A 20,068-nucleotide genomic window follows, 5' to 3' on the forward strand; every position below is an offset into this window, starting at 1 on the left:
CCAAGACCTGTGGTTGGCCATGGGGCACCCATGGGTGCTGTGTGTTGCGATGGGGCACCCATAAGTCTCACAGGGCACCCATGGGTGGCTGAGGACCAACATGGGGTTCAACAAACAGAGACACGAGGAAAAACACGGTCCTCCAAGGTGGCGTTGACCCACCTCCGCGGCCCTGTGGTCGGACAGGGAGCTCCCGCAGCCGGTTGGGGAGAGCACCCGCGGGTGCCGCGGTTGCTCAGCTGATGTAGACGCGGTGGAAGTCGTGGGCGCCGAAGGCGGCGTTGCACTTGGGGCACTTGCGCTGGCGCGTGTCGTAGCGGCTCTTGACGCACTCGAAGCAGAAGACGTGGAAGCACTTGGTGAGGACGGCGTCCTTCTTGCGGGCGTTGCAGCACGGGCAGGTCAGGCGGGCCTGGGGGCGGGGACAAGATGGCCGTCAGCCCCGCGGTGACACCCTACCGGACGTCTCCTGGCACCCATGGGTGCTCCGGACCCAACCCCATGTTCTTCCAAGCCCGTGCTGAGGTCCTCCGAGCCCAGCCCCAGGTCCTCCAACCCTACGGGAGGTGGTGGGGAGGGTGGGACAAGATGGCCGTCAGCCCCGTGGTGACACCCTACCGGCCGTCTCCTGGCACCCATGGGTGCTCCGGACCCAACCCCACGTTCTTCCAAGCCCGTGCTGAGGTCCTCCGAGCCCAGCCCCAGGTCCTCCAACCCTACGGGAGGTGGTGGGGAGGGCGGGACAAGATGGCTGACGGCCCCGGGGTGTGACCTGCAGCACCCATGGGTGCTCCGGCCCCAGCCGAGGTCCTCCAGCACCCACCCAAGGTCCTCCAAGCTACCCAAGGTCCTCCAGCCCCACCCAAGGTCCTCCACACCCATCTATGGGTCCTCCAGCCCCACCCAAGGTCCTCCAGCCCCACCCATGGGTCCTCCAGCACCCACCTATGGGCCCTCCAGCCCCACCCAAGGTCCTCCAGCACCCACCCAAGGTCCTCCAAGCCCACCCAGAGACCTCCAACCCCACCCAAAATCCTTCAGCACCCACCCATGGGTCCTCCAGCCCCACCCAAGGTTCTCCAAGCCCACCCAGAGACCTTCAGCACCCACCCATGGGTCCTCTAGCCCCACCCAAGGGTCCTCCAACACACACCCAAGGTCCTCCAAACCCACCCGGAGACCTCCAACCCCACCCAAAGTCCTCCAGCACCCACCCAAGGTCCTCCAGCACCCACCCATGGGTCCTCCAGCACCCACCCAGAGACCTTCAGCACCCACCCATGGGTCCTCCAACCCCACCCAAGGTCCTCCAGCCCCACTCAGAGTCCACCAGCACCCACCCATGGGTCCTCCAGCCCCACCCAAGGTCCTCCAGCACCCACCCATGGGTCCTCCAGCACCCACCCAAGGTTCTCCAAACCCACCCAGAGACCTTCAGCACCCACCCATGGGTCCTCTAGCCCCACCCAAGGGTCCTCCAACACCCACCCAAGGTCCTCCAAACCCACCCAGAGACCTCCAACCCCACCCAAAGTCCTCCAGCACCCACCCAAGGTCCTCCAGCACCCACCCATGGGTCCTCCAGCACCCACCCAAGGTTCTCCAAACCCACCCAGAGACCTTCAGCACCCACCCATGGGTCCTCTAGCCCCACCCAAGGGTCCTCCAACACCCACCCAAGGTCCTCCAAACCCACCCAGAGACCTCCAACCCCACCCAAAGTCCTCCAGCACCCACCCAAGGTCCTCCAGCACCCACCCAAGGTCCTCCAAGCCCACCCAGAGACCTCCAAGCCCACCCAAAATCCTTCAGCACCCACCCATGGGTCCTCCAGCCCCTATCCAAAGACCTCCAGCACCCACCCATGGGTCCTCCAACCCCACCCAAAGTCCTCCAGCCTCACCGCAAGGTCCTCCAGCACCCATCCAGAGACCTCCAACCCCACCCAGAGACCTCCAACCCCACCCAAAATCCTTCAGCACCCACCCATGGGTCCTCCAGCCCCACCCAAGGGTCCTCCAACACCCACCCAAGGTTCTCCAAACCCACCCAGAGACCTCCAGCACCCATCCAGAGACCTCCAGCACCCATCCAGAGACCTCCAACCCCACCCAAAGTCCTCCAGCGCCCACCCATGGGTCCTCCAAGGTCCTCCAGCCACCTCGCCCAGCCGCCGGGAGCCCTGGGAGAAGGCGGGAGTGCCCCCCCCAACCCCACCCACCCCCTCCCCGGCACCCATGGGTGCCCCCCCCAACCCCCACCGCACCCGATACTCCTTGATCTCCTCCTGGAGGATCTGGTCGGCGTCGGCGTAGACCTCCACCTTCCGCTGCTTCTCCAGCTTCCGCCGCAGCCGCGACAGCTCCTCCTGCGGGGATGGGGGGCGATGACCCACGGCGGCACCGTGGGTCCCCGTAGACCCCTTATAGGTCCCTATAGACCCCCTATAGGTCCCCATAGACCCCCTACAGGTCCCTGCACACCTATAGGTCCCCACACACCTATAGGTCCCCACACACCTATAGGTCCCCACAGACCCCCTGTAGGGAACCACAGAGCCCCTATAGAGCCTCTACAGGAGCAACAAATCCCCTATAGATCTCTGCAGATCCCCTATAGATCCCCACAGACCCTCTATAGGGCCCAACAAAGCCTCTAACAACCCCACAGACCCCCTATAGAGACCCCCAAAGCGTCTTTAAGTCCCCATAGATCTCCTATAAGATATCACAAAACCTTCTACATCTTCTATAGAACCCTATAACGTTCCTATAGAACCCCCCCCCACCCTATATGGTTCCCTAACACCCCACACCAGCTGTATCTTCCCCCCCCAAACCCTATAGAACCCATAGGGTGCCATAGGGACCCTATAGAGTCCCACACAGTCCCCGAACCTTCCCACAAAGCCCCCCAGAGCCGGTGTAGAGCCCCATAAGGAACCCCCAGCCACCCTATAGCTGGCCCCAGCCACCCTATAGCCACCCCCAGGCACCCTATAGAGCCCATAGGGGTCCTACAGAGTCCCCCGAGTCCCTGAACCACCCCACAGGGCTCCTCAGAGTCCACAGCGCACCCCCACAGAGCCCCATAAGGACCCCCCAGCCACCCCATAGCCCCCGTATTTCCCCCCAGGCCCTCTATAGAATCCATAGGGTGCCTCGAGGCTCCTATGGAGTTCTCCCGGGCCCCCAAACAGCCCCACGGGGCCCCCCAAAACCCACACAACCCCCACAGAACCCCATAAAGAATCGCTACTCATTCCTTACGCACCCATAGACCGCCCCCCCAGGTCCCTATAGAGCTCACAGGGTGCTGTAGGCACCCTATAGAGTTCTCTGGACTCTACAGGGTGGTGTAGACACCCTATAGAGTTCTCCGGACTCTATAGGGCGGTGTAGGCACCCTATAGAGTTCTCCGGACTCCATAGGGTGGTGTAGGCACCCTATAGAGTTCTCTGGACTCTATAGGGCAGTATAGACACCCTATAGAGTTCTCCGGACTCTACATGGTGGTGTAGGCACCCTATAGAGTTCTCCGGACTCTATAGGGCAGTATAGACACCCTATAGAGTTCTCCGGACTCCATAGGGCGGTGTAGGCACCCTATACAGTTCTCTGGACTGTACAGGGTGGTGTAGGCACCCTATAGAGTTCTCCGGACTCTATAGGGCGGTGTAGGCACCCTATACAGTTCTCCGGACTCTATAGGCCAGTGTAGGCACCCTATAGAGTTCTCCGGACTCTATAGGGCGGTGTAGGCACCCTATAGAGTTCTCCGGACTCTATACGGCGGTGTAGGCACCCTATAGAGTTCTCCGGACTCTATACGGCGGTGTAGGCACCCTATACAGTTCTCCGGACTCTATAGGGCGGTGTAGGCACCCTATACAGTTCTCCGGACTCTATAGGGCGGTGTAGGCACCCTATACAGTTCTCCGGACTCTATACAGTGGTGTAGGCACCCTATAGAGTTCTCCGGACTCTATAGGGCGGTGTAGACACCCTATAGAGTTCTCTGGACTCTATAGGGTGCTGTTCTCCGGACTCTATAGGGTGCTGTTCTCCGGACTCTACAGGGTGCTGTAGGCACCCTATAGATTCCCGTGGACTCCCCAAACAGCCCCGGGGGGCACCCTACAGCCCACATAGCACCCTACAGAGCCCCCATAGCACCCCACACAGCCCCATAAGGACCCCCCCAGTGCCCCCACCCTGCGTCCCCCTATGGATGCTATAGGGGCCCCCCCCTACCTGGGCCCGTTTGAGGCTGAGGGACTCCTTGTCCTTGGCGGCCCGGTTCTCGGCGGCGCAAGCCTGCAGCTCCCGCAGCCGCGCCTGGACGTGCTCCCCCTGCGCCCGCAGGTCCTCCGCCAGCTGCGCCGCTTCCACCGCCTGCACGGCCGGACGCATGGGTCCCCTTCCTCGGGGAATGGGGTGTCCCCCCCCACTCATCTCCCGCTCCCCAAATCCCAACACCCCCATTAGCAGGGTCCCCCCACATCACCCCGACACCGGGGTCACCCCGTTTCCTCCCTCCCGGAACCCCGGGTGCTCCCCGCCACCCTCAAGCCCTTGAGATGTGGCTCCAAGGTGGGACCAGGAGAAGGTTCCTGGACACCTGGGTCCCCACGGCGAGCTCCAAGGGTGTCATCGCCCGGACCCCTGGCTGCCCCCAGACACCTGGGTCCCACCCGGATACCTGGGTGCCCCCCTGGACCCCTGGGTGCCCCCCTAGACACCTGGGTGCCCCCCGCCACCATCAAGCCATTGAGATGTGGCTCCAAGGTGCGACCAGGAGAAGGTTCCTGGACACCTGGGTCCTCATGGAGAGGTCCAAGGGTGTCATCACCTGGACCCCTGGGTGCCCCCAGATGCCTGGATCCCACCCGGATGCCTGGGTGCCCCCCCGAACACCTGGGTGCCCCCCTTTCCCACCTTCCTCTTGTTGAGCTCCAGAGCTTGGGAGCGCAGGGCCAACTCCTTCTCCACCGCCGCCAGACTGCTCTGCAGCCCCCGCTCCTTCTCCTCCAGCTTCTGCACCACCAGCAACTGGGCGTCCACCTGGGGATGACACCCACCACGGACGCTTGGGTGCCCCCCCCCACGTCCACGGGTCCCCCCAAGATGCTGGGGTACCCCCAAAACACCTGCGTCCCCCCCCCAGATGCTGGGGTCGCCCCCCAGACATCTGGGTCCCACCTGGGTCTTGATGGTGAGAACCTTCTCCACCACCTCAACCTTCTCCTGCCCACCGGCGTCCCTCCAGCCCCACAACCACCGGGGTCCCCCCAGAAATCGGGGTCCCCCCAAATCCCCCCTGGACATCTGGGTTCCCCTGGACCTCCCCAGACACCTGGGTGCCCCCCAAGACACCTGGGTCCCACCTGGGTCTTGATGGTGAGAACCTTCTCCACCACCTCAACCTTCTCCTGACCACCTAGGTGCCTCCAGCCCCCCAACCACCGGGGTCCCCCCAAAAATCGGGGTCCCCCCAAATCCCTGCTGGACATCTGGGTCTCCCTGGACCTCCCCGGACACCTGGGTGCCCCCCGAGATGTGTGGGTCCCACCTGGGTCTTGATGGTGAGAACCTTCTCCACCACCTCAACCTTCTCCTGCCCACCTACGTCCCTCCAGCCCCCCAACCACTGGGGTCCCCCCAAAAATCGGGGTCCCCCCAAATCCTCCTGGACCTCCCCAGACACCTGGGTGCCCCCCAAGACTTCTGGGTCCCACCTAAACCTTAATGGTGAGAACCTTCTCCACTACCTCAACCTTCTCCTGCCCACCTACATCCCTCCAGCCCCCCAACCACCGGGGTCCCCCCAAAAATCGGGGTCCCCCCAAATCCTCCTGGACCTCCCCAGACACCTGGGTGCCCCCCAAGACATCTGGGTCCCACCTAAACCTTAATGGTGAGAACCTTCTGCACCACCTCAACCTTCTCCTGCCCACCTGCGTCCCTCCAGCCCCCCAACCACCGGGGTCCCCCCAAAAATGGGGGTCCCCCCAAATCCCCCCGGCTCCCACCTGAGCCTTGAGGGCGAGGACCTGCTCGGCCAACTCGTCCTTCTCCTCCCGCAGCAGCTTGTGGATCTGGTTGGCCTTAATCCTCTCCGACATCAGCTTGAAGTTGGCGTCGTCCTTCTCCCGCAGCTGCTGCAGCAGCCGCAGGTTCTGCTCCTGCATGTCCTCGAAGGCCTGACCCGTCACGTCCATCTCCGACAGCAGCGCCTCCTCCTCCTGCCCCGCCCCGGGGTGGGGCCGCAACATGGCCGCCGTCAGGGCCACGCCCCAAGACCCCCTCCCTGCCCCGCCCTGAAGCCGGGCGGCGGCGGCGCGCCGGTGACCTCGTGAGCCTCGCCCCGCCACGGGCGCATCCCGCCCGCCGGTGCGGAGGCGGAGAGCCCTTGCGGCATCGCGAGCCGCGGCGTAGGAGGCGCTGATGATGTCACGCGGCCCGCCTGTGATGTCAGAAGGACCGCCCAGCAACCCTAAACGCTGCTCCCCCGCCCCTGGTGCCGACGTTTCCTCTCCCCGTCTTTTACCGACCGATAAAAACACGCTGATGATGTCACAGCCTCTATCTATGACCTCATCAGACACGCCTATGACATCACACTGCCCCCCCCCGCCGCCGTGAGCCCCGCCCACCCCCCATCCCCTAACCCCCACGTCTCCCACTGACTCCTCCCTTAGAGGCCACGCCCCTCGGAACCAGGCCACGCCCTCCAGGACCAAGCCACGCCCTCCAGGACCAAGCCACGCCCCCATAGGCTTGCCCTGGGGGAAAACCACGCCCCCCGATGCCACAGGCCACGCCCCCAATGCCACAGGCCACGCCCCCAATGCCCCATCAGACCACACCCCTTCCCATAACATCACCCCCACAAGCCACACCCCCCGAAGCCCCGCCCCTTTCATATGACCCCCCCACCCCAAAGGCCCTGCCCATCCCTTAGGCCCTGCCCCCTCCACGCCCACCAAGGCCCTGCCACCCCGAGGCCCCGCCCCTCCCACCCCAGCCACACCCCCAATCCCTAGGCCACACCCCCTCCCTGCTAACCGGCCACCACATAGGCCCAAGGCCACGCCCCCTCCCTTAAAGCCACGCCCCCACCCTCACCTCCCTCCTTTCCCCGGGTGAAGCCCCGCTCCCCCGAGTCCCGCCCCCCACCCCGGCCACACCCCCTCCCCTAAGGCCACGCCTTCCCTTAAGGCCACACCCCCTCCCTCATCTCCCTCCTTTCTTCGGGCTAAGCCCCCCGAGGCCCCGCCCCTTCCACCCCGGCCACTCCCCCTCCCCTAAGGCCACGCCCCCTCCTCCCTCAACTCCCTCCTTCCCCTGCAGCCCCCTTTCCCCGGGTGACCCCGCCCCCCCGAGGCCCCGCCCCTCCCACACCCCCTCCCCTAAGACCACGCCCCCTCCCCTAAGACCACGCCCCCTCCTCCCTCCTTCCCCTGCAGTCTCATTTCCCCAGGCAAAGCCCCGCCCCCGAGGCCCCGCCCCTCCCACACCCCCTCCCCTAAGACCACGCCCCCTCCCCTAAGACCACGCCCCCTCCTCCCTCCTTCCCCTGCAGTCTCATTTCCCCAGGCGAAGCCCCGCCCCCCCGAGGCCCCTCCCCTCCCACACCCCCTCCCCTAAGGCCACACCCCCACCCTCATCTCCCTCCTTTCCTCGGGCTAAGCCCTCCGAGGCCCCGCCCCTCCCATCCCTAAGGGCACGCCCCCTACCTTAAGGCCCCGCCCCCGGCCTTAAAGCCACGCCCCCTCCTCCCTCCTTCCCCTGCAGCCTCCTTTCCCCAGGTGAAGCCCCGCCCCCCAGGCCCCACCCCTCCCACCCGGCCCCGCCCCCTCCCTCAAGACCACGCCCCCTCCCTCAAGACCACGCCCCCTCCTCCCTCCCCTCCCTCCTTCCCCTGCAGCCTCCTTTCCCCAGGTGAAGCCCCGCCCCCGTGCAAAGCCCCGCCCCCCAGGCCCCACCCCCCGGAGGCCCCGCCCCCCGGAGGCCCCGCCCACCTGCTTGGTGGCGGCCAGCTTGCGCTGGAGGTGCTCGATCTGCTCCTCGGCGTGGCGCAGGCGCCGCAGGGCCTCCTCGTCCGCCAGCTTCTTGCTCTCCCGCCGCTCCCGCTCCTCCAGCTCCCGCGCCCGTCCCCGCAGCTCCTCCGCCTGCCGCCGGCGGGGAGGGGGCGGACCGTGACCTCACCGCGCCTGGTACGTGACGTCACGCTGCCGCCACGGCCCCCCCGTCCCCCCCAACCCCCATAGCCGGTGGAAGGAGGGAACGGCGTGAGGGAACGAGGCGAGGGAACGAGGCGAGGGAATGAGATGAAGGGAACGACGTGAGGGAACGACGTGAGGGAACGACGTGAGGGAATGAGATGAAGGGAACGGCGTGAGGGAACGAGGTGAGGGAACGAGACGAGGGAACGAGACGAGACAATGAGGGCATGACATGAGGGAACGGCGCGAGGGAACGACATGAGGGAATGAGATGAGGGAACGGCGTGAGGGAACGAGGTGAGGAAATGACGTGAGGGAACGAGGTGAGGGAATGACGTGAGGGAACGACGTGAGGGAACGACGTGAGGGAACGGCACACGAGGGAACGAGACGAGACAATGAGGGAATGGTGTGAGGGAACGGCGCGAGGGAATGACATGAGGGAACGGCGCGAGGGAATGACATGAGGGAACGGCGCGAGGGAACGGTGCGAGAGAATGAGATGAGGGAACGATATGAGGGAATGAGATGAGGGAACGATGTGAGGGAATGAGATGAGGGAACGAGGTGAGGGAATGACGTGAGGGAACGAGGTGAGGGAATGACGTGAGGGAACGAGGTGAGGGAACGAGGTGAGGGAACGACGTGAGGGAACGAGGTGAGGGAACGACGTGAGGGAACGAGGTGAGGGAATGACGTGAGGGAACGAGGTGAGGGAATGACGTGAGGGAACGACGTGAGGGAACGACGTGAGGGAACGAGACGAGGCAACGGTGTGACATAATGGCATAAGGTAACGAGGTGAGGCAACGCTGTGAGGAAACAGCGTGAGATCATGGCGTGAGATAACGACGCGACGTAACGAGCTGAGGTAACGTGATGAGGTAACGGCAGGAGGCAATGGGGTGAGGGAACGGCGTGAGGGAACAGCGCAAGATCATGGCGTGAGGTAACGAGGTGAGGTAACGAGGTAAGGGAACAGTGTGAGATAACGAGATGCGGTAATGAGGGAAGGGAATGGTGTGAGGTCATGGCATGAGATAACGAGATGCGGTAACGAGATGAGGGAACAGCGTGAGGTAATGAGATGCGGTAATGAGGTAAAGGAACAGCGTGAGGTCATGGCGCGAGGTAACGAGATGCGGTAACGAGGGAAGGGAATGGCGTGAGGTCGTGGCGTGAGGTAACGAGGTGAGGGAACGAGGTAAGGGAACAGTGTGAGGTAACGAGATACGGTAACGAGGTGAGAGAACAGCGTGAGGTCATGGCGTGAGGTAACGAGGTGAGGTAATGAGGTGAGGGAACAGCGTGAGGTAACGAGATGCGGTAACGAGGGAAGGGAATGGTGTGAGATCATGGCGTGAGGTAACGAGAGAAGGGAACGGTGTGAGGTCATGGCATGAGGTAACGACATGCGGTAACAAGATAAGGGAACGGCGTGAGGGAACGAGACGAGGGAACGGCGTGAGGGAACGGCGTGAGGGGACGCGCGCCTCAGCGGCCCTGACCTCCGCCTTGCTCTTCCTCTCGGCCGCCATCAGCTGCACCTTGTCCCGCTGCTCCTTGGGGGCTGACTTGTACATGTCCAGCAGCAGCTTCATCTCCTTCTGGCTCTCCTGCGCCTTCCTGCCGCCATCTTTCCACCTCATTTCCAGCTCGTTTACATCTCATTTACATCTCATTTCCCTCCCGCCGCCCGCACAACCCCCCAGCCCCCCTTTAACAGCCCCCCCACCCCCAATAACCCCCCAGACCCCCCCAAACCCCCCTCACCGCCCCCCACAACCGGACCCCCCCTCACTTGAGCTCCCCCCGCAGCTGCTTGAGGACCTCCAAATCCTTCTTCTTGCCTTCCTCCGGGGGACCTTTGGGGCGCTCCCGCTCCCGCAGCCGTTCCCGTTCCCGATCCGGAACCCCCCGGGAAGCTCCGGGGGGACGGGGGGGAACCGGGGGGGGTTCCTTTACCCGGAGCGGAGGGGGCTGCGCCGGGGGGGGCGCGGCGGCGGGAACCGGGGGGGCGGCGGGAGGTGGCAGCTCCTCTTCCTCCGGCGGTCGCCGCGGAGGGGGCGCCTCCGGTGGGGCGGGGGTGAGGGCCGCCTCCCGCTTGGGCTCCGGGGGGGCGGGGCCTGGCGGGGCCACGCCCTCTTCCTCCTTGACGGGGGCGGGGCCCGGGGCTCCCCCGGTAGGCGTGGTCTCCTCTGGGGGCGGGGCAGCGGCGGTGGGTGGGGGCGGAGGGGGCGGAGCGCTGCCTTGAGGGGGCGGGGCGCCGCTGGCTTGGAGGCGGAGCTAGTGGAGGGAGGGCGGGGTTAGCAGCCCCCCCCGTTTTAAGAGGGGCGTGCCTCTGCGCCCCGCCCTCATGGGGCTCCACCCCCTTAAAAGGGGCGAGCCCAAGCCCCGCCCCCTCGGTGGGGCCCACCCAGCCATCGCTGCCCCAGCCCTTTTAAGACCCGCCCCACCTGCGTGGCCCCGCCCCCTCGGTGGCAACAAGCGCCCAATCCCGCCTCTAGGCCTCACCCCGCCCTCTTAAAGGGGCAACAGCCAATCGCCACTCTGCACACCCGCCCCACCCAAGGCGGGCTGGCCCCGCCTCCCTCACCATAACCCCGCCCCCTTAAAGGCGCCACACACCCCAACGGGACACACCCCCCCCCCTCTTAAAGGGGCTACGCCACCCAATCCTCACTGAGCCATGCGGTGGGGCGCCGCCCCACCCCTTCAAAGGGCCCCACCCCCAGAAGCCCCGCCCCCCCGCGGGCCCCGCCCACCTTGTTGATCTCGGCCTGCACCTCCCGCAGCTTCCGCTTGTAGCGCTGGACGTCGCCCTTCAGCTGGTGGTTGTGGTTCTGCAGGCTGCTGATCAGGTGCCGCATCTCCCGGTTGATGGGCCCTGCGGATATGGGGGGGGGACACCTGGGGGTCGGGGGGGCACCCGGGGGTCGGGGGGGGCACCCTTGTGCAGCCACCCCCCCCCCCCCTCCAGCGTCACGCAGGGTCATAGAGACCGGGGGAAGAGGGAGCAGAGCGGTCTGCGGTGTTGGCACCGGAGAGTTGGGGGGGGGCACCATGGAGGGGGGGGAGGACTGTCCTAGAGAGCGCCCCCCCCCCCCCCCAATAGAGCTTTGGGAGGACCATCCCAGAGCGCCCCCCCCCCCCCATGGAGGACCATCCCAGAGCGCCCCCCCACCATGGAGGACCATCCCAGAGCGCCCCCCCCTGCCATGGAGGACCATCCCAGAGCGCCCCCCCCTGCCATGGAGGACCATCCCAGAACACCCACCATAGAGATGTTGGAGGACCATCCCAGAGCGCCCCCCCCCCCACCATGGAGGACCATCCCAGAGCGCCCCCCTCCGCCACGGAGGACCATCCCAGAGCGCCCCCCTCCGCCACGGAGGACCATCCCAGAGCACCCCCCGCCACCATGGAGGACCATCCCAGAGCGCCCCCCCCTGCCATGGAGGACCATCCCAGAGCGCCCCCCCTGCCATGGAGGACCATCCCAGAGCGCCCCCTCCCTCCAGGGCCCCCCCTCCCCTCTCTCCCCCGGCAGCTCCTCCAGGGAGGCCGCGGGTGCCATGGTGGGTGCTGTGGGAGCTGTGGTGGGTGCTGTGGGTGCCATGGTGGGTGCTGTGGGAGCCGCGGCGGTTCTCACCCGCCTGTTCGTTGGCCGCCAGGTTCTGCTCGAACTCGATGCGCAGCATCTCGTACTCCTTCCGCACCTGCGCCAGCGTGTCCTCCAGCTGGATCACCTCCGTCCGCAGCCGCTTCTGCACCCCCAGCTCGTCACTCTGCCCCGGCACGGCGGGGACAGACAGGGGACACGGGGGACAGACAGGGGACAGACACACCGGTAGGTCAGCGCCACTGCAGCCGCCATCTTGGGCGGCCACGAGCTGGACACCAGGTCAACCCCTGAGCCCCCAGGACCAAGGGGAGACCCCAGGGAGCCCCCAGGACATTTGGGGACACTTGGGGACACCTCAGGGACACTCGGGGACACCTCAGGGACACCATGACCCACCTCCACGTTCTCAATATTATGGAGGCGGCCATCTTGGATGGCCAACGGTTGGACGCTGTGATGTCCTGTGACCCCCAGGACCAAGGGGACACCCCGGGGAGCCCCCAGGACATTTGGGGACACTTGGGGACACCTCAGGGACACTTGGGGACACCAAGACCCACCTCCACCTTCTCAATATTATGGAGGCGGCCATCTTGGACGGTCAACGGTTGGACACCGTGACGTCCCGTGACCCCCAGGACCAAGGGGACACCCCGGGGAGCCCCCAGGATATTTGGGGACACCTCGGGGACACCTCAGGGACACTTGGGGACACCTCAGGGCCACCATGACCCACCTCCATGTTCTCAATATTATGGAGGCGGCCATCTTGGATGGCCAACGGTTGGACGCTGTGACGTCCCGTGACCCCCAGGACCAAGGGGACATCCCGGGGAGCCCCCAGGACATTTGGGGACACTCGGGGACACTCGGGGACACCTCGGGGACACTTCAAGGCCACCAAGACCCACCTCCACCTTCTCAACATGGTGGAGGCGGCCATCTTGGACGGCCAACAGTTGGACGCCGTGACGTCCCATGACCCCCAGGACCAAGGGGACACCCCGGGGAGCCCCCAGGACATTTGGGGACACCTCGGGGACACCTCGGGGACACTCGGGGACACCTCGGGGACACTTGGGGACACCTCAGGGCCACCATGACCCACCTCCACGTTCTCAATATTATGGAGGCGGCCATCTTGGACGGCCAACGGTTGGACACCGTGACGTCCCATGACCCCCAGGACCAAGGGGACACCCCGGGGAGCCCCCAGGACATTTGGGGACACTTGGGGACACCTCAGGGACACTTGGGGACACCAAGACCCACCTCCACCTTCTCAATATTATGGAGGCGGCCATCTTGGATGGCCAACGGTTGGACGCTGTGACGTCCTGTGACCCCCAGGACCAAGGGGACACCCCAGGGAGCCCCCAGGACATTTGGGGACACTTGGGGACACCTCAGGGACACTTGGGGACACCAAGACCCACCTCCACCTTCTCAATATTATGGAGGCGGCCATCTTGGATGGCCAACGGTTGGACGCTGTGACGTCCTGTGACCCCCAGGACCAAGGGGACACCCCAGGGAGCCCCCAGGACATTTGGGGACACTTGGGGACACTTCAGGGCCACCATGACCCACCTCCACCTTCTCAATATTATGGAGGCGGCCATCTTGGACGGCCAACGGTTGGACACCGTGACGTCCCGTCACCCCCAGGACCAAGGGGACACCCCGGGGAGCCCCCAGGACCCTCGGGGACCCCTCGGGGACACTTGGGGACCCCTCGGGGACGCGTCCCCTCACCTCCATGTGCTCGATGTGGCGCAGGTGGCTGTTCTTGGTGGCCAGGAGGAGGGCGCGAGCCTCGTCCAGCTGCATCTTCACCTGGAGGCTCTCGTGGTAGAGGAGGGAGAACTGCGACTGCAGCACTTTGTACTCCAGCGTCTCCTTCACCGCCTCCTCCGGCAGCGAGCGCAGGGCCACCTGCGGGGACCGTCCCCAGCCGTGTCCCCCGGTGTCCCCCCATGGCCCCGGTGTCCCCCCCCTTTCCCCGCCTCGTCCTCCCAGACGTCCCCGCTGTCCTCCCGGGTCCCCAAACGTCCCCTGTTCGTGCCTCTGCGACAGGGCTGCATCGGCGGTGGCACCTTCTTGTCGCTAAATGTCCCCAGTGTCACCACAGTGTCCCCTCCTCCCCGGGTTCCTCAGGGACTCCCGTGTCCCCCGCCACGTCCCTGCTGTCCCCAATGTCCCCCACGTCCCTGATGTCCCCAGTGTCCCTGACGCCTGATGTCCCCAGTGTCCCAGATGTCCCCAGTGTCCCCCACGCCCCCGACGTCCCTGATGTCCCCCACATCCCTGATGTCCCCAGTGTCCCCCACGTCCCTGATGTCCCCAGTGTCCCCAACGCCCCCGATGTCCCCAACGTCCCTGACGCCCCCGATGTCCCCCATGTCCCAGATGTCCCCAGTGTCCCCCACGTCCCTGATGTCCCCCATGTTCCTGATGTCCCCAGTGTCCCCCACGTCCCTGATGTCCCCCATGTCCCCAACGCCCCCGATGTCCCCATCCCTGATGCCCGATGTCCCCCATGTCCCAGATGTCCCCAGTGTCCCCCACACCCCTGATGTCCCCATGTCCCTGATGTCCCCAATGTCCCCCACGTCCCCGATGCCCCTAATGTCCCCCACGTCCCCGACGCCCCTAATGTCCCCCTTGTCACTGATGTCCCCCATGCCCCTGACGTCCCTGATGTCCCCCATGTCCCTGATGGCCCCCACGTCCCCAACGCCCCTGATGTCCCCCACGTCCCCAACGCCCCTGATGTCCCCCACGTCCCTGATGTCCCCAATATCCCCCACGCCCCCGACGTCCCCAACGTCCCTGATTCCCGATGTCCCCCATGTCCCAGATGTCCCCAGTGTCCCCCACACCCCTGATGTCCTCCATGTCCCTGATGTCCCCCACGTCCCCAACGCCCCTGATGTCCCCATGTCCCTGATGTCCCCATGTCCCTGATGTCCCCAATGTTCCCCTCATCCCCAACGCCCCTAATGTCCTCCATGTCCCCGACGCCCCTGATGTCCCCATGTCCCTGATGTCCCCAATGTCCCCCTCATCCCCAACACCCCTAATGTGCCCCACGTCCCTGATGTCCCCATGTCCTGGTGTCCCCAACGTCCCCCTCGTCACTGATGTCCCCCACGTCCCCGACGTCCCCCATCTCCCCCACATCCCTGATGCCCCCCAACGCGTGTGTGTCCCCCCCCCACCCCGCCATGTCCCCAACGTCCCCGACGCCGTCCCCCGCGTCACCTTGAGGCGCTCGTGGCTGCGCACGGCTTGCTGGAGCTCCTGCTGCAGCTTCTCCAGCTCCGCCATCCGGCTGTTGGCCAGTTCCTGGTTCCCCTCCAGCTCCGCGTTCAGCATCTCAAACTTGGGGGGGGGGGGGGGGTCCCCCAAAATCTTGGGGTCACCCCAAAACCCAACGACACCCCCCAGACCCCCCCCCAAACCTCTTGGACACCCCCAAAACCTCTGGGACACATCCCAAGCCCCCCCCCAGCTCTGGCGTTCAGCATCTTGAACTAGGGGGGGGTCCCCCCAAAATCTGGGGGTCACCCCAAAAAAACCCACTGCGACCCCCCCAAAACTCTGCCAGCCCCCCAAATCTCCCCCAGACCCCCCCAAAATGTCCCCCAAGCCCCCCAGGGACCCCCTTGAGCCCCCCAAATCTCCCCAGGACCCCCCCAGGGTCTCCCCAACCTCTCCCAGACCCCCCAAAATGTCCCCCAAGCCCCCCAGGGACCCCCTTGAGCCCCCCAAATCTCCCCCAGGACCCCCCCAGGGTCCCCCCAGCCTCTCCCAGACCCCCCAAAATGTCCCCCAAGCCCCCCAGGGACCCCCAAACTCCCCCCAGGGACCCCCTTGAGCCCCCCCAAATCCCCCCCAGACCCTCTCAGGGCCCCCCCAACCTCCCCCAGACCCCCCAAAATGTCCCCCAAGCCCCCCCAGGGACCCCCCAAATCCCCCCTCCAGACCCCTCCCAGGGTCCCCCAAGCCCCCCCAAACACCCCCTTGAGTCCCCCAAATCCCCCCCAGACCCTCCCAGGGTCACCCCAACACTCCCCCCAAAGGACCCCAACCCCCCAGTGACCCCCAAAGGCCCCTAAGAACACCCAACCCCCCCCCCCCAGCACCCTGAGGGTCCCCCCAGAGCCCCCCCAAACTGCCCCCACCACCCCAAAATTGCTCTAAGGGCCCTCATTGCCCCCCCAAACTGCCCCCACCACCCCAAAATTGCTCTAGGGGCCCTCATTGCCCCCCAAGAGCCCCCCCAAAATGCCCCCACCACCCCAAAACTGCTCTAGGGACCCTCGTTGCCCCAGACCCCCGGGGGGACCCCAGGCCCTCCCCCCCCGCCCGGCGCAGGGACTCACGGCGGGCGGCCAGACGGGCACCCATCTCCTGGGCGCGGCGGTGGGCCCCCGCCAACCCCTCCACCAGGCGGGCGACGGCGGCGGGGGCGAAGGCCAGACGCGGGCGCAGGCGCAGTTCCCCCTCCTCGGGGCCGCTGCGGCTCAGCGCCGCCACGAAAGCCGCCGCCGGACCCCCCAAACACCCCCCCAACTCCCTCCCGGGGGGGGCGGGGGGGCGGCGGGTGGAGGGGGGGGGTGGGGGAGCGCCGGGACCCCCCCCACGGCTCTGTTGGGTGGGGGGGGGGATAGAGGGTGAGGCGCAATTGGGAGCCAGCCCCCCAGCACCCATGGGTGCCCCCCCACCACCCTCAATTCCCCCCCCCATGATTCCTAAAGAGCCCCCCCCCGCCCCCCCAACAAACCTAATTGCCCCCCAACACCCCACTGCACCCCCCCCCACCCCTAATTTCCCCCCCCAGCACCCTTAAATTGCCCCCCCAGCACCCGAAACCACTCCGCAGGACTCGCCTGCTCTCCCAAAAGTGGCCCCCCAACCCCCAAGAGCCCCCCCAAACTGCCCCCTCCACCCCAAAACTGCTCTAGGGACCCTCATTGCCCCCCCAAGAGCCCCCCCAAACTGCCCCCACCACCCCAAAACTGCTCTAAGGGCCCTCATTGCCCCCCCAGAGCCCCCCCAAACTGCCCCCACCACCCCAAAATTGCTCTAAGGGCCCTCATTGCCCCCCCAAACTGCCCCCACCACCCCAAAATTGCTCTAGGGGCCCTCATTGCCCCCCAAGAGCCCCCCCAAACTGCCCCCACCGCCCCAAAACTGCTCTAAGGGCCCTCATTGCCACCCAAGAGCCCCCCCAAACTGCCCCCACCACCCCAAAACTGCTCTAGGGACCCTCATTGCCCCCCAAGAGCCCCCCCAAACTGCCCCCACCACCCCAAAACTGCTCCAAAGGCCCTCATTGCCCCCCAAGAGCCCCCCCAAACTGCCCCCACCGCCCCAAAACTGCTCTAAGGGTCCTTATTGCCACCCAAGAGCCCCCCCAAACTGCCCCCACCACCCCAAAACTGCTCTAAGGGCCCTCATCGCCCCCCAAGAGCCCCCCCAAACTGCCCCCACCACCCCAAAACTGCTCTAGGGACCCTCGTTGCCCCCCAAGAGCCCCCCCAGACTGCCCCCACCACCCCAAAACTGCTCTAGGGATCCTCATTGCCCCCCAAGAGCCCCCCCAAAATGCCCCCACCACCCCAAAACTGCTCTAGGGACCCTCGTTGCCCCCCAAGAGCCCCCCCAGACTGCCCCCACCACCCCAAAACTGCTCTAAGGGCCCTCATTGCCCCCCAAGAGCCCCCCCAAACTGCCCCCACCACCCCAAAACTGCTCTAAGGGCCCTCATTGCCCCCCCAGAGCCCCCCCAAACTGCCCCCACCACCCCGAAATTGCTCTAAGGGCCCTCATTGCCCCCCCAAACTGCCCCCACCACCCCAAAACTGCTCTAAGGGCCCTCATTGCCCCCCAAGAGCCCCCCCAGACTGCCCCCACCACCCCGAAATTTCCCCCAGGACCTTCAGTTATCCCCCCACGGTCTCCAGTTGATCCTCAAGAACCCCCATAGCCCCCCAAATTGTCCCTCATTAACCCCCACAGCCCCCCCCAAACTACCAACACCCCTAAATTGCTCCCCAGGCACCTTAAATGCCCCCCCAGGGCCTCAAATAGGACCCCAGCCCCCCAAGACCCCCTAAATTGCCCCCCCCTCCCCCAACAGCCCCCCAAATCCCCCCCCAGACCCCCCAATTGACACCCCCAGCCCCACTCACCCCTCCTGTCGGCACCCTCGGTCTCACCGGGAGGGGCTGGGGGGGGTTCGGGCCCCTCAGGTCGGGGTTCGGGGGGATCCCCGGGGGGGGCAGGGGGTGCCCCCCCCTCCCCCTCGTAGCGCCGCAGCAGCGCCTGCACCTCCGCGTCCAGCTGGGGGGGGGAACAGGGGGGGGGTCAGGGCACCCCCAAAAGGACCCCAGATGACTTTCAGGGCTCTAGGGCCAATTTTGGGGTCCCCCTCACACCTTCTGCCCCTCCCCGACCATTTTTGGGGCCCCCGGGGCTTATTTTGGGGGGCCCAGACCCATTCGTGGGGTCCCCAAAACCGTTTTGGAACACTTCATCCACATCTATCGAACCAAGACAACCCAAAAGAGCCCCAAGTGATTTTCGGGGTGCCCGGAGTGATTTTTGGGGTCCCCAATGCCATTTTTGGGTCCCTTCCGGTGTTTTCAAGCACTCCATCCACACTCACCGAGCTGGAACCACCCCCCCCCCGAGCTGGAACCACCCCCCCCCCCCCCCCAAGACCCCCCTAGAATCCCTCAGGCAACTTTTGGGGCACTCGGGCCAATTTTGGGGTCCCTTCACAACATTCTGGGGGTCCCCAGACCCACTTCCGGGGTGCCCAGTACCATTTTTGGGGACCCCAGACCCACTTTTGGGGTCCCCAGTACCATTTTTAGGGTCCCCAGTACCATTTTTGGGGTCCCCAGTACCACTTTCGGGGTCCCCAGACCCACTTCTGGGGTCCCCAGTACCATTTTTAGGGTCCCCAGACCCACTTCCGGGGTCCCCAGTACCATTTTCGGGGACCCCAGACCCACTTTCGGGGACCCCAGTACCATTTTCGGGGTCCCCAGACCCACTTTCGGGGTCCCCAGTACCATTTTCGGGGACCCCAGACCCCACTTTCGGGGACCCCAGTACCATTTTCGGGGTCCCCAGACCCACTTTTGGGGTCCCCAGTACCATTTCTGGGGTCCCCAGACCCATTTTCAGGGTCCCCAGTACCATTTTTGGGGTCCCCAGACCCACTTTCGGGGTCCCCAGTACCATTTCTGGGGTCCCCAGACCCACTTTCGGGGTCCCCAGACCCACTTTTGCAATCCTGGGGCTGATTTCTGAAGCGCTTTCAACCCTTTTTCAAACACCCCATTGGCGTCTCCCAAACTGGGATCCCCCGAAAAAACCCCAAGGGAGTTTTGGGGTGCTGGGAGCCATTTTGGGGTCCCCTGACAGCTTTTTGGGGTCCCCGAGGCCATTTTTGGGGTCCCTGAGGCCGTTTTTGGGGTCCCCAAGGCCGTTTTTGAGCCGCTTTCATCCCTTTTAAGCATCACGGCGCTCGGCTACAGCCCCGCGTCGGTTGGAGGGTCCGCCCCGGGGTTGGGGTTACCCTTGGCGGGTTTCGGGGTGCCGCGGTGGGGATTTGGGGGTGCCGCGGTGGGGATTTGGGGGTCCCCACCTGCCCCCAGAAGCGGTTAACCAGCAGGAGAGTGGCGTCGTCGGTGGCCTGCCGCTTCTCCAGCTTCTCGATGCGCTCGCGGAGCTCGTCCTCGCAGGCCTGCCGCTGCTCCAGCCGCTCGGCCAGCTTCTTGTTCTTGAACTGCAGCACCTTCAGGTCCATCTCCTCCTACGGGAGCACCCAAAAATTCGGGGGGGGGCACCCAAAAATTTGTGGGGGGGCACCCAAAAATTCGGGGGGGGGGCACCCAGGGGTCTGCGGTTGGCGGGGGCTGTACCCGGGTGTCCAGGAACCTGCCCCACATCCCACCTTAGACCCACATCTCGAGGGTTTGATGGTGGTGGGGGGCACCCAGTGGTTTGGGGGGGCACCCAGTGGTGCGGGGGGGGGCACCCAGGGGTCTGGGATTGGGGGTGTGGGGGGTGTGGGGCTGTACCCACCGTGGAGGAGATGCCGCCGAGACGCAGAGGTTCGATGAGGGTAGTGGGGGCTGTTCCTCACGGGGGGGTTTCTTCTCGGGGGGGGCCGCCCCCCCCCATCACCGGCCCA

At 65.5% G+C, this 20,068-nt stretch overlaps 1 protein-coding gene across 1 annotated transcript; it reads right to left on the minus strand.

Annotated features, from left to right (window-relative positions):
* Positions 1-134: 134 nt before the first annotated feature.
* LOC132321844 (E3 ubiquitin-protein ligase BRE1B-like) lies at positions 135-20,015 on the minus strand (the record flags this gene model as incomplete). Its single annotated transcript, XM_059835254.1, has 17 exons — positions 135-412; positions 2,267-2,368; positions 4,255-4,395; positions 4,939-5,064; positions 6,033-6,245; positions 8,025-8,174; positions 9,737-9,854; positions 10,030-10,208; positions 10,386-10,514; positions 10,994-11,115; positions 11,881-12,016; positions 13,609-13,788; positions 15,118-15,237; positions 16,306-16,435; positions 18,107-18,204; positions 19,520-19,687; positions 19,960-20,015. Coding segments are annotated over 17 exons (2,345 nt in total), but the record flags the coding sequence as incomplete, so codon positions are not given.
* Positions 20,016-20,068: the final 53 nt, after the last annotated feature.

The sequence above is a fragment of the Gavia stellata genome, unplaced genomic scaffold (assembly GCF_030936135.1).
Source record: "Gavia stellata isolate bGavSte3 unplaced genomic scaffold, bGavSte3.hap2 HAP2_SCAFFOLD_116, whole genome shotgun sequence".
NCBI classification, from domain to species: Eukaryota; Metazoa; Chordata; class Aves; order Gaviiformes; family Gaviidae; genus Gavia; species Gavia stellata.